Source organism: Saccopteryx leptura, chromosome X (assembly GCF_036850995.1).
Source record: "Saccopteryx leptura isolate mSacLep1 chromosome X, mSacLep1_pri_phased_curated, whole genome shotgun sequence".
NCBI classification, from domain to species: domain Eukaryota; kingdom Metazoa; phylum Chordata; class Mammalia; order Chiroptera; family Emballonuridae; genus Saccopteryx; species Saccopteryx leptura.
This window is the reverse complement of record NC_089516.1, coordinates 29120819-29133844: the sequence shown is the minus strand read 5'-3', so window position 1 is coordinate 29133844 and position 13026 is coordinate 29120819. Positions and strand designations below refer to the sequence as shown.

Genomic DNA, 13026 nt, shown 5'->3' with positions numbered 1-13026 from the left:
CCGTTTCCAGCTTCAGAAAAAAAATAATAAATCTTGTTGGTGTGGCTAACTTGGTGTAGTCATTTGGGGTAATTTTTTGACAGCTTCTTTAAAGTTAAACATAAATTTATCATACAATCCAGCAATTCCAGTCCTAGAATCTAACCAAAAGAAATGAAAATGTTTTCATTCAAAGAATTATAGGTGAATGCTTATAGTAGTATTATTCACAATAACCTAAACCTGGAAACAGCTCAGTGTCCATCAACTGCTAAATGGATAAACAAAATGTACTACTTAGATATAAAAAAAGAACAAAAAATGTATACCCACTACCACATGATGAACCTCAAACACATCAACTAAATACAAGAATCAATGTAAGAGAGTACACATATTGTATGATTCTTTTTATACAAAATATTCAGAACAGGCAAATCTACAAAGATAGAAAGATGATTAATGGCTGGGGTGAGGGTGGGAATATGGAGTAACTAACTGTCTACAGTTATGAGGGTGATGGCAGCATTTTAAAAATGAGTTGTGATGGTGACTGCATAATTCTGTACATTTACTAAAACTACATTGACTTGCATACTTGAAACTGGTAAATTTTATGAAATATAAATTACACTTGAATAAATCTGTTTAAAAAAACAAAGACATCATAGGTATTTGTAAATTCTTACCAATGATTACTTGATGAATTTGCCTTGGTGACAACATTAAGGTGCAATCACGTGTTTCCTGAGGTGTGGATGGGTATGGTTTAAGTCCTTCGTGAACCTGTGAAAAATCAAATGATTTCAAAATCAATTGTTCAATATTAGCAAAAGGTATTTTAAGAATTTTTGTGGCATAATCAAATGTAAATATTGCACGTGCCTCTCTTGCTACAGCCTCTGCTTCCTTGGATTCTATATCACTGGTGCACAGCAGTTGGTAAGGTTCGAGCTTGTGTTCTGATGATGAACATGGTTCATCTTTTAATTCCGCAAGTGAGAGTGTAGGTGACTGTAGACCTGACACTTGATATAACACTGTTTCTGCAAATTCAGCGTCATCCCTGTTGAAATCATAACAATAAAAAATTGAGGCCAAGTATTTTGAAAAATACATCCGTAATCCCAAATATTCCCCATATTGCATATGCTGTGGCTGGCCCACTCCGATCCATTTATGCAGACTGATGAACTAATCTGCATAAAATTACCTTCTGATGAGGAGACCCACTCTCAAACATCTCCTCAAAGAAGTTATGCTTACCCCACCACACCCAGCAATACCTCACAGTCAACGACTGATAAGAGGCACAAAAGACAAGCCCCTTCGGTCAAGGCAGGAACAACTATGTATGCCAATTTATGTCCAAGAGATCCTAGGCGTCAGGCTGAGTGTAAACTTTATATGAAACATATAATTTTTCAGTGACCTCCCTTGCCCTATCCTGCCTCTCTCACACTGTATAGGTTTCTCTTAAAAGAACACTCTCCAAAAATCACACGTGCTGGCTGGCATCCCTGTCTTAGGATCTGCTGCTGGGGAAACCCACTTAAGATACTCCCAAATCAAAGGTAAGAAAATAAGTCATTGCAGGTAAAGTAGTTCAAGGTTTTACTACTTTCATACACGAAAAGGTCATTTAAATCACTAAAAAGAAACTAAGAAGTAAAAAAAAAAATCTGGCTCTGTGTTTCATATTGCTTGAGGAAGTCAACTTTACCTCCGTGCTTGTTTCTCAAGGCGCATATTTCTTATATAGTCGTTGTAATAGTTTTCATTCCCTTTCTTTTCTAATAGTTCATAATTAGTATATGCGTAATCAGGATCCACATAGTGATGTCTTGGAGTCTTTGTGAAAATGGTCCTACAATATGAGTAAGTGATGTTAATAGTCACATATATGCATTTATTCAATCAGTATTTACAGAGTGCCAACTATGATAGGGATTGGGCATAGAACATTGAACAGCAGATTCCAATTCTTGCATGCATATCCTATATCAACACAGAGAACTACAATATCTAGTTTCCTTCTTAACCAAATCAGAGAAAATGCTTAACATCATTGAAATATAATGGCCCCTACCCTGAACCTACTCTCGGAGAATTAGTCAAGTAAACAATTTGGACAGTTCTAGATTATAGATGAGCTATATCTGAATCTGATTAGTATTATATTTCATATTCACTAACTGGGTTCATATTCTTCCTTTTCATCCACTATATATTTTCCACTTAAAAAAAGTACAATTATTCATCTCGTAGGCTTGTTCTATCTCAATCCTCAGCAAATTTTATTGATCACAAGATTTTCACCCTCAATAATTAACTCATTAAGTATGAACCTATTATACCAATCTACTCTAATCCATGGTTTCACTTTCCACAGTTTCAGTAAACCATTGTCCAAAAATATTGAATGAAAAATTCTAGAAATAATTCATTAAGTTTTAAAATTTGGGTCATTAGCAATGGCACAATAAAACCTCTCACCTTCCCACTCCATTGCACCCTAGAAGTGAATCATCCCTCTGTCCAGTGTATCCATGCTGCATATGCTCCCTGCCTGTCACAGTGCACCCTTCTTGGCTATCATATCGGTTGTGAAATATATAGATAGGTATATATTATAGATATAGATATAGATATAGACATAGAGACATAGAGATAGAGACATAGATATAGATATATACATAGAGAGCACATTCACATAAAAATTTTATTTTATTTTACTGTTATAATTTTTATATTTTACTATTACTTATTGCTTTTAATCTCTTATTGTATTTTCATAAATTCAACTTTATCATAGGTATGCATGTATGTATAGGAAAAAACATAGTATATACTATAGAGTTTTGTACTACCTGGGGTTTTAGGCATCCACCTGGGGGGGTGTCTTGGAAATATCCCCTGTGGATATGGGGAGATTACTAGAATAATGTGGTCAAATAAAATTGAAACTACTATTTCTGTTTTCAACAGTTCGTCAATGTTTACAATGAGACAGCTTTAACTTAGTTAAAGTCTTTAAGAGTGGCCCTGGCCGGTTGGCTCAGCGGTAGAGCGTCGGCCTAGCGTGCGGAGGACCCGGGTTCGATTCCCGGCCAGGGCACACAGGAGAAGCGCCCATTTGCTTCTCCACCCCTCCGCCGCGCCTTCCTCTCTGTCTCTCTCTTCCCCTCCCGCAGCCAAGGCTCCATTGGAGCAAAGATGGCCCGGGCGCTGGGGATGGCTCTGTGGCCTCTGCCTCAGGCGCTAGAGTGGCTCTGTTCGCAACATGGCGACGCCCAGGATGGGCAGAGCATCGCCCCTGGTGGGCAGAGCGCCCCCCCATGGTGGGCGTGCCGGGTGGATCCCGGTCAGGCGCATGTGGGAGTCTGTCTGACTGTCTCTCCCTGTTTCCAGCTTCAGAAAAAAAATAAATAAAGTCTTTAAGAGTGAGGCAATAAGAGAAACAAATGCTTTCTTATTCAAAGACAGTTGATATTTACATTTCCCTTTAGGCTCTGTGAACCTTAACCATCTTTAGAACCTAGAAATAATTCCTATATACAAAGTCTGTAACAAGAATAAAAGGAGGGACTTGGAAAAAAGTACAGTAGCCCTCCCCTTTATCCACAGAGGATATGGTATTATAGTAAATACCTTCACATATCTAAGTGCTTATCAGTTCCTAAAACCTGAGTTAAACAAGTATCTCTGAAACTTTGAGTAGCCGATGTTTCTAATATGCAACATACAGGGGACAAAATTTATTACGTAAATAAAACATTTGAGCTCATTTATTAAAAAGTATTTACTGAGTGCCTACTCTGCACCTGACACTATTCTAAGCACAGGACATACTTTAGTGAACAAAAACAAAATAAAAATGTCTCCTTTATTGAAAAGGTAAAAATGCATTGCAAATAAAATAGTAATAACAATTATCAACAATTTAATATACTGCTAAATTTTATTAATAACATTTACTAATTGCTAGCCAGAAAATAACTGGACTAAATTTTGTGTTTATATTAGGAAATTTTGTATTTATATATGGAAAACAGTGGCCATGTAATAAATAGGAAATAGTTAGCCTTCTTCAAAAAAATTGTAGCATTTTAGATCATCTATCTGATTTAACATTGATTCAGACAGAAATAAAATGTTTATGTTAACATTAAATTAACATGTTATAGCTCTCTATATAAATATATTTACACATAGGAAAGAATTTAAAAGGATACGTTAAAAAATTGTTTCCTGCTACAATTTCTGCAGGGTGGGATGGAGTACAATGAGTCAGAGGGAGGAATAGATTTTCCTTTTTTATTCTATTTTTATGTTTTTACTTGTCAAATAAAAAGAGAGAAAGAAAGGCTGATACAGATGGAATTGTAAAATGAAATAATAAGGTACACTATACAAAAACCTAGAATTTTCCAATTGTGAATAATAAAACAATTATGGCCTAAAAATCAAATGGTATTGCTATAAAATTAAGTGAAACTACTGCCTCCCCAAAGGTAAAGAGATAAGTAGAGAAAGCCCAGAGAGGCACATTACCAATTTAGATAGTCTACTAGTAGTAGCACATAAGCAGGCAGAAAAGAAACCCATTTCAGTCTCAAACATGTTAAAATCATTCCTAATTTAAAGGCCCAGGTAAAGAAGCCAGGATGCCTGTATTGATTCTAACTGTTGGTAAGGAATTAATTTATTTGAGGTTTGGGTACATTTAAATTGAGGTTTAACATCAATTATAATCCTAATTAGGAAAGTTTTAGTTCAATTTTGGAAAGATTATTGGAAAAATGACTTTGAGGGGATGGAACAAAGATGACTGAGATGAAGATGAAGAAGACGACGACAACCATGATGATGACAATGACATGAGGATGACAAGGACAGCTGGTTTTTCACTATCTTAAATTTCTTTTTTTAAATCTTAGGTAAATTCAAGTTCTCAAACTTAATGAACATAACTACTTTGAGGACTTGATATCCTTTCAAAAGTGATTATTTCTATTATTATTCTATAATTGTCAACAGCATATTTTAAGAATAAGCTGGTAAATTTTTCACCTCCTGGCAAGTGCAGAGTAGAGGTGATGAAAGGTTAGACAAAGCAAATAAGAGTAGCATTCAACAACAATCTCTAATGTAAAAAAAGATATAAATGTTATTATCATCATCATTATTATTATCATTATTAGTTTGTTACAGCAGAATATGGTAAGATCTCTGTATATCAAGTTGGTCACTGACTCATTCAAAATTTTAGGTTTTTAATATAGCATGTTACCTGAAATATTTATCCTGGTCTGTAGACCTGACACTTCCAGCTCGGTCATTGGGAAAGGCTATCAGTGCATTGCTCACTGACCCTTTACTTGAACGATGATCATGAATGGTTGTCTTGTCTGATTGCAACATCGCGACAGGTGCACATCTCTCGCATTTTACCAAATCTTTGACCATAAACTGTCCCGTAGGATTAGTGATGTAAGGGGATATGCCTTTTACAGAATTGGATATTAAGGTTAAATAGTTTTTAACTTCATTTTTCCAAATAACATCCATGAGTTAATTAATACACTAGGCCAATGGTTCTAAATTAAAGCTGAATCTCTAAATAAACAAATTCAGAAACTCTAAATGGACCTACACAAAACAATGTAGCAACATAATTAATGTATAAAAAAATAAAGATTGGTTTGGCATAAGTCAAACAAATTTATATAGGTTAAACAGTTGAATACCAGCAATTTCATATGGTTCAATTCATAAAAGATAACTGAGAATTAGATAAAACAACAGCAACAAGAAAATCCTTGAAATAGTAAATTATACTTATATTATACACTCAAACAAAGAAGTAAAAGAATAAAATAAAAAACTATTAAAATATTCAATTAATTTTATAGATCATTAAGCCAGTGTATTCAAAGTACAATCCTCCAAATGTCAATATCAGTATCCACTGGCAATATGGTAGCAACGGCAGTCTCTGGCTTCCAACAATGACCTACTTAATAATCAATACTTAATAACCAATGCTGGAATGTAGGTCAGCAATATCTATATTAACAGAACTTCTAGGTGATTCTGAAGCATTAAAAAAGTAAGAACCACTAGATTAGACCAAAATTGATATATACAGCTGAGCAATTAGCATATTGATAATCTTATATTAACCTTACAAAAAAGGTAAGGACCTATGATGACTTACCAGGATTAATTTTCATCACAACTTCTTTGGGGGAAGCTATGCAGACAGTCTTGAAAAGTAAATATATTTGATGAAAAGCTTGCTGCGTTAAAGATCGCAAAGTTTTATCAGCCACTGGGCCAATAAACTCTATGTATTGCTTCACTTCAAAGACTCCAAATTGATGTGGAATGAATGAACATGTTATTCTCTAAAAAAAAGAAGAAAAGTCACAATTGCTATAGGCTAAAGGTTTGTGAAGTCCTAAAACTCCTATGTTAAAACTTAATGCCCAGGGTGATAGAATTAGAAGGTGAGCCCTTTGGGATATGATTAGGTCATGAGAACAGAGCCCTCCTGAATGGAATTAGCACTCTTATAAAAGAGGTCCAAAAGAACTCTCTATCCCCTTCCACCATGTGAGAAGACACAGTCTGCAACTAGGAAGGGGGCCCTCACCTGACCACATTGGAACACTGACCTAAGACTTTCAGCCTCCAGAATTGTAAGAAATAAATTTCTGTTGTTTATAAACTATGCAGTCAAAGATATTTCTGTTATAGTAGCCCAAATAGATTAAGAAAATAATATTGTACTGTTAGAAAAAAATAAAATCCAAATCCAAAAAGAAGTTTATAAAAAATTTAAGGAGAGCTAGTTCATCATGGTGATATTAAAATGCTTTAGAAATAGCATTAACAGTATAGACAAACCTTTATGATACATATTATTGGAAAATTATTTAAGAAAAAGTAAGAACCATTGTACCTAAGCACTTTCAGAATGGAAGCTTAAGGATAACCAGAATTCTACTCCTCTACAACCAGAAAAAGACCACTAGAATAAATGTCAAAATCAACTTGTCAGATATTTTTAAATTTCTTATAATCTTGCAAAAATCCAAGGAGTATATATTTAAGAAAAAAGTGGCTGAATATTTGAGAAAATCAAAAAATTTTTGTGGCATTTTTACTTACTATAATCCCATCCTGCTATTCCCAGTTTTGTGCTTTTCTTGAAAAACAGCAGCCTTGCAACTATGGAAGCTGTGAAAACTGTTAGCCTAGCAGCCACTGAGGGAGAAGAATCCGTTTGGAGCGTTCCAAAAACCCATCCCCAGCGAACTGCCCCTATTTGTCCTATCTGGAAGGTGGCTGAAAAGTCTATTACGAGGGCACATCTTTAACTGACCTGACTTACAACTCATTCAGTGTGAATAACTCTTTCCCCAAAGCGTTGCTCCCCACTACAAAAAAATCAGCTGTAATTGTTGATGGATGGATGGATGGGAGGTAGGGAGGGAGGGAGGGAGGGAGGGGTAAGCACAAAATAAATTATTCACAGGGTATTTGAAAAGTTCTGATATATTCATGGGAATCTAGATTACTACAAGCATGTGCACGACAGTGAATCTGCCCAGGAATGTTTGTGAAAATTCTAATTTCTCACCTCTAGCTGAATTTGTGACCCTGTACAAGGAATAACTGAAGGCCGCCAGGAGGGTAAACTACCTGACAAAACACTGAAAACATTCCTCACCCAACACACTTACACAAAGGCTCTTAGCAAAGGCTATGAGACTTACAGACACAAGGAATTTAAGAGAATCTGTGCCTGGTCATTAACCTCTAAATTAACTGAGCAGATACATGATTGGCTGCACACAACAAGGAATGCCACCTTTACAGAATTAGCCAAGAAAGTCACAAAACATACAAAACAACAAAAAACACCAAAGACAGTAAATCCTGGTGGCTATCTCATTTCCAGAGTTGCCAAATTATATAATTTAAAATGTTTAGTTCTCAATAAAAAAATTATAGGATACCCAGAGAAGTAAAAAAAAAAAATATGGCCAGGCTTGACCTATGGTGGCACAGAGGATAAAGTGTTGACCTGGGGAACACTGAGATTGCCAGTTCAAAACACTGGGTTTGCCTGATCAAGGTACATACAAGAAGCAACTACTACAAGTTGATGCTTCCAGCTTCTTCTTTCTCTTTCTCTCTCTCGTCTCTCTAAAAATCAATAAATAAAATTATATATATATATATATATATATATATATATATATGCACCCAATACACAGGAAAGATGCAATAAATAGAAACTATGCCTAAGGAAACCCAAATGTTGGACTTAGTGACAAAGATGACAGGTTGACTATTATTAATATGTTCAAAGGACTAAAGAAAAACATATCTAAAAAATTAAAAGAAGCCACTGAAAGTAAAAATGAAAAGTGAGACTACATCAAACTAAAATCTTCTACGGCCTTGGTCAGGTTGCTCAGTGGATACAGTGTCATCACAGCACACTGAGGTCACATGGATCAAGGCACATATGAGAAGCAACCAGTGAGTGCACAACTAAGTGGAACAAAAAGCTGATACTTCTCTCTCTCTCCACCCATTTCCCTTTTCTCTCTCTTCCCCCTTTCTCTCTCTCTCTCTCTCTCTCTCTCTCTCTCTAATTAATGGAAAACATTTTTAAGACAATAAAAAGCTTGTACACAGCAAAGGAAACCATCAACAAAACAAAAAGACAACCTATTAAATGGGAGAAAATAATAGTAAATCATATATCTGATAAGGGGTTAAGAGCCAAAATAAACTACAAACTTCTACAACTCAATAGAAAAAAATGCAATAAAAATTGGGCAGGAAGTCTGAATAGACAAGTTTCCAAAGCAGACATACAGATAGTCAATTGGCATATGAAAAGGTGCTCAACATCACTAATCATCAGGTAAATGCAAATCAAAACCACAATTAAATATCATCTCACACCTGTTAGAATGACTATTCTGAAAAAGACAAAAAATAACAAGCGTTGGCGAGGACATAGAGAAGAAGGAACCCTTATGCACTGTTGGTGTGAATGTAAATTGGTGCATCCACTATGAAAAACAGTTTGGAAGTTTCTCAGAAAATTAAGTATATAACTACCATATGACTCAGCAATTCCAATTCTGAGTATCTGAAGAAAATAAACACACAAAATCAAGAAGATATATGCATTCCCATTTCAGCATTATTTGTAATTACCAATTCATGGAAACAATCTAAGTGCCCACCAACATGAATTTAAAAAATGTGGAATATTCAGCCATACAAAGAAGAAAATCTTGTTATTTGCAATAACACGGATAGACTTTGAGGGCATAATTCTTTTTTTTTTTTAATTTTTTTTATTTATTCATTTTAGAGAGGAGAGAGAGAGAGAGAGAGAGAGAGGAGAGAGGGACGGGGAGAGGAGCTGGAAGCATCAACTCCCATATGCGCCTTGACCAGGCAAGCCCAGGGTTTCGAACCAGAAACCTCAGCATTTCCAGGTCGACGCTTTATCCACTGCTCCACCACAGGTCAGGCCTGAGGGCATAATTCTAAGTGAAATAAGTCAGAGAAAGATAAATAGCCTATGATATCACTTATACATGAAATCTTTTATAAAAAAAAATAAGATCACAGATACAGAAAACAGGTTGTGGTGGTTGCCAGAGACAAGGAGTAGAGAGTGAAGGATGGTGAGCAAAATGGGTGGAGAGGCTCAAAGGTACAAATTTCCAGTTATAAAAAAGTAAGTCATAAGGGTGTAATGTAAAGCATGATGACTAAAGTTAATACCATTGTATTACATATTTGAAAGTCACTAAAAAAGTACATTTTAAAAGTTCTCAAAACTCGATAAATTTTTTTAACTATGTATGGTAATAGATTTTAGCTAGACTTATTGTGATCATTTGACAATATATACAAATATTAATCATTATGTTGTACACCTGGAACTAATATAATGTTTATATCAATTATACCTCAATAAAACAAAATAAAATATAAAAGCACCTCTCAAAATAGAGAGTATCAATAAAGTATAGAAACTGTTAAAAATAATAAAGGGAAGAAAATCTAGGAAATTACAAACATGTAGAAATTAAACAGTAAACTCCTAAGTAACCAATGTGTGGAAGAAAATCTCAGAGGAAATTCAAGAATACTTTGAGGTGAACGAAAACCAAAACACAACATACCAAAATTTATCAATGCAGCAAAAGAAGTGGTTAGAAGTAAATTTATAGCTTGACCAAATGGTACCACACTTGACAGTGTTGACCTGTAATGCTGAGGACCCAGGTTCAAAACCCTGAGGTTGCTGCCTTGAGCGTGGGATCACCGGCTTGAGTGTGGGCTCATAGACATGACCCATGGTCACTGGCTTGAGCCCAAAGGTCACTGGCGTGAGCAAGGGGTCACTGGCTCGGCTGGAGCCCCTTGGTCAAGGCACATATGAGAAGCAACCAATGAACAACTAAAGTGCTGCAACTATGAGTTGATATTTCTCATCTCTCTCCCTTCCTGCCTGTCTCTCTCTCTCTGTGTCTCTCTCCCTAAAGGATATATATATTTGTAAGCACTTATAATAAAAAGAAAAATGCCTACAATTAATAACTTAAACTTCCTCCTTAGGAAATAGGAAATGGTAGAGCAAAATAAAGTGAAGCGAAAATAAAAAAAGAATAAAGACAAAGGCAATAATACATGACATAGAGAATCAAAAAGAATAGAGAAAACTAACAAATCTGAAACTGTTTTTGAAATGAATGATTCAAAAATCTTTAGGTAGACTCACCAAGCAAAAACAAACAAACAAACAGACTCAATATATTAAAATCAAGAATGAAAGAGAAGACATCACTATCTATTTTACAACAATAAAAAAGGGTATGATAGAATATGATAAACAATCATTCGACAACAAATTAGATAACATAGTCAATAACATCATTCTTAGATCCAAAGTTCTAATAAGTCTAGAAGAGAAAATTTGAATAGTCTTATGATAACAAAAGATTGAATTAGTTATCAAAAAAATTCTAACTTAGAAAAGCCCAGAACCAGATGGCTTTGATGCTGAATGATAACAAACCTTTAAAGCAGGGGTCCCCAAACTTTTTACACAGGGGGCCAGTTTACTGTCCCTCAGACCGTTGGAGGGATGGACTATAAAAAAAAACTATGAAAAAATCCCTATGCACACTGCACATATCTTATTTTAAAGTAAAAAAAACAAAAAACAAAACGGGAACAAATACAATATTTAAAATAAAGAACAAGTAAATTTAAATCAACAAACTGACCAGTATTTCAATGGGAACTATGGGCCTCCTTTTGGCTAATGAGATGGTCAATGTGCTCCTCTCACTGACCACCAATGAAAGAGGTGCCCCTTCCAGAAGTGCGGCAGGGGCCGGATAAATGGCCTCAGGGGGCTGTAGTTTGGGGACCCCTGCTTTAAAGAATTAGCACCAATCCTTCACAAACTGTTCTAAAAACTAAAAAGGAAAGTTCGCTTTCAAACTTTTTCTATAGTACCAGTTTTAGTCTAATGTCAAAACCAAAGGCATTCAAGAAAACTACAGACTAAGGACCCTTTGAATATATGATACATAGAGAGAATTCCTCAACCAAATACTATCAAACTTCACCTAACAACACTCACAATGGATCATTCACTATGTGCAGTTGTGCTTTGTCCCAGGTTTAACATCTAAATGTAAATCTATATAATACACCCTCCTAATAAAAACAAAAACCACAGTATCATTGTAATTGACAAGGAAAAATTATTTGAGGAAACAATACATTTTTACAATAGGAACTCCAAAAAATTTCAAATAGAGAACTTCCTGAAGTTTATAAAGGCAATCTATTAAACACCCATGGCTAACAACATAATGGTGAAAGAGTAAAAGCTTTCCCCTTGGATTGGAACAAGGAAAACATCCTCTCTTGTCACTTCTGTTTAATACCATACTGGTAATTGTAACCAGGACAATTAGGTAAGAAAAAATAAATAAAATCCATCCAGGTTGGAGAGGTAGAAGTAAAATGATCTCTATTCACAAATAACATCATATTCCAAAGAATTCACCAAAAGCTACCAAAATTAATAAAGGAGTTCAGGATATAGGGGAAAAAGTCAATATACAAAAATTTATTGCATTTCTACACATTAGAAAATTAATCTTTAATTTTAAATTAGTTTTTAAACTACTTTTTAATTAATTAAAATTAAGAGTACAATTTCATTTACATAGAATCAAAAAATAATAGACTACTTAGGGATATTTTTTTAAAAGAATTTCCAACAACTGTACACTAAAAAGTATGAAGAACCATTAAAAGAAATTTATAAAGACATAAATAAATGGAAAGATATCCAATTCAGGAATTGCAAGATTTAATATTGTTAAAATGGTGATATTCCCAAATAGATTTATAGAGTCAATACAATTCCTATAAAAAATTCCAGCTGCTGTTTTGTTGTTGTTTGAGGATATTTTGTTGTTGTTTGTGAGAGGTTTTTGGCAGAAATTGGCAAATTTATTCTAAAATATAATTTTTCAAAGGTCCCAGATATTTGGTCAAGAATATGTCTTAAAAAGAGAAAACTTTGATGACTCACATTTACAAATTTTAAAAATCACTACTACACTAATCAGTGCATTGTAGTATTGGCATAAGGATAAACATAAACAAGTAAAATATAATTGTGAGTTCAGAAATAAATTTTTAGATTCACAGTCAATTGCCTGTTCGATCAATGTGCCAAAATTCTAGGGTAACTGGACATCTATCTACATGTAAAAGAGTGAATCTGGATCTCTAAATAAAACCATATAACTTAAAATGGGTAATACATTTAACGTGTGAGCTAAAATTCTTAAGAGAAAAACATAGGAACCAAGTTTAATGACCTTAGATATTCTATGACTACCTAGATATGATACTAAAACACAACAGATAAAATAAAAATTATAAAAACTGGACTTAATTAAAAGCAGCCAC

The 13026-nt window shown here is 34.5% G+C and overlaps 1 protein-coding gene across 1 annotated transcript in view; it reads right to left on the bottom strand.

Annotated features, from left to right (window-relative positions):
• CFAP47 (cilia and flagella associated protein 47) overlaps positions 1-13026 on the bottom strand; it is a 390193-nt gene that overhangs the window by 338746 nt on the left and 38421 nt on the right. The window contains exons 10-14 of the mRNA XM_066357757.1: positions 6200-6389; positions 5273-5486; positions 1703-1846; positions 865-1045; positions 669-765 (exon numbers count right to left, since the gene is read on the bottom strand). Coding sequence (XP_066213854.1) covers positions 669-765; positions 865-1045; positions 1703-1846; positions 5273-5486; positions 6200-6389 — 826 coding nt within the window. The remainder of the gene's footprint in view (positions 1-668; positions 766-864; positions 1046-1702; positions 1847-5272; positions 5487-6199; positions 6390-13026) is intronic.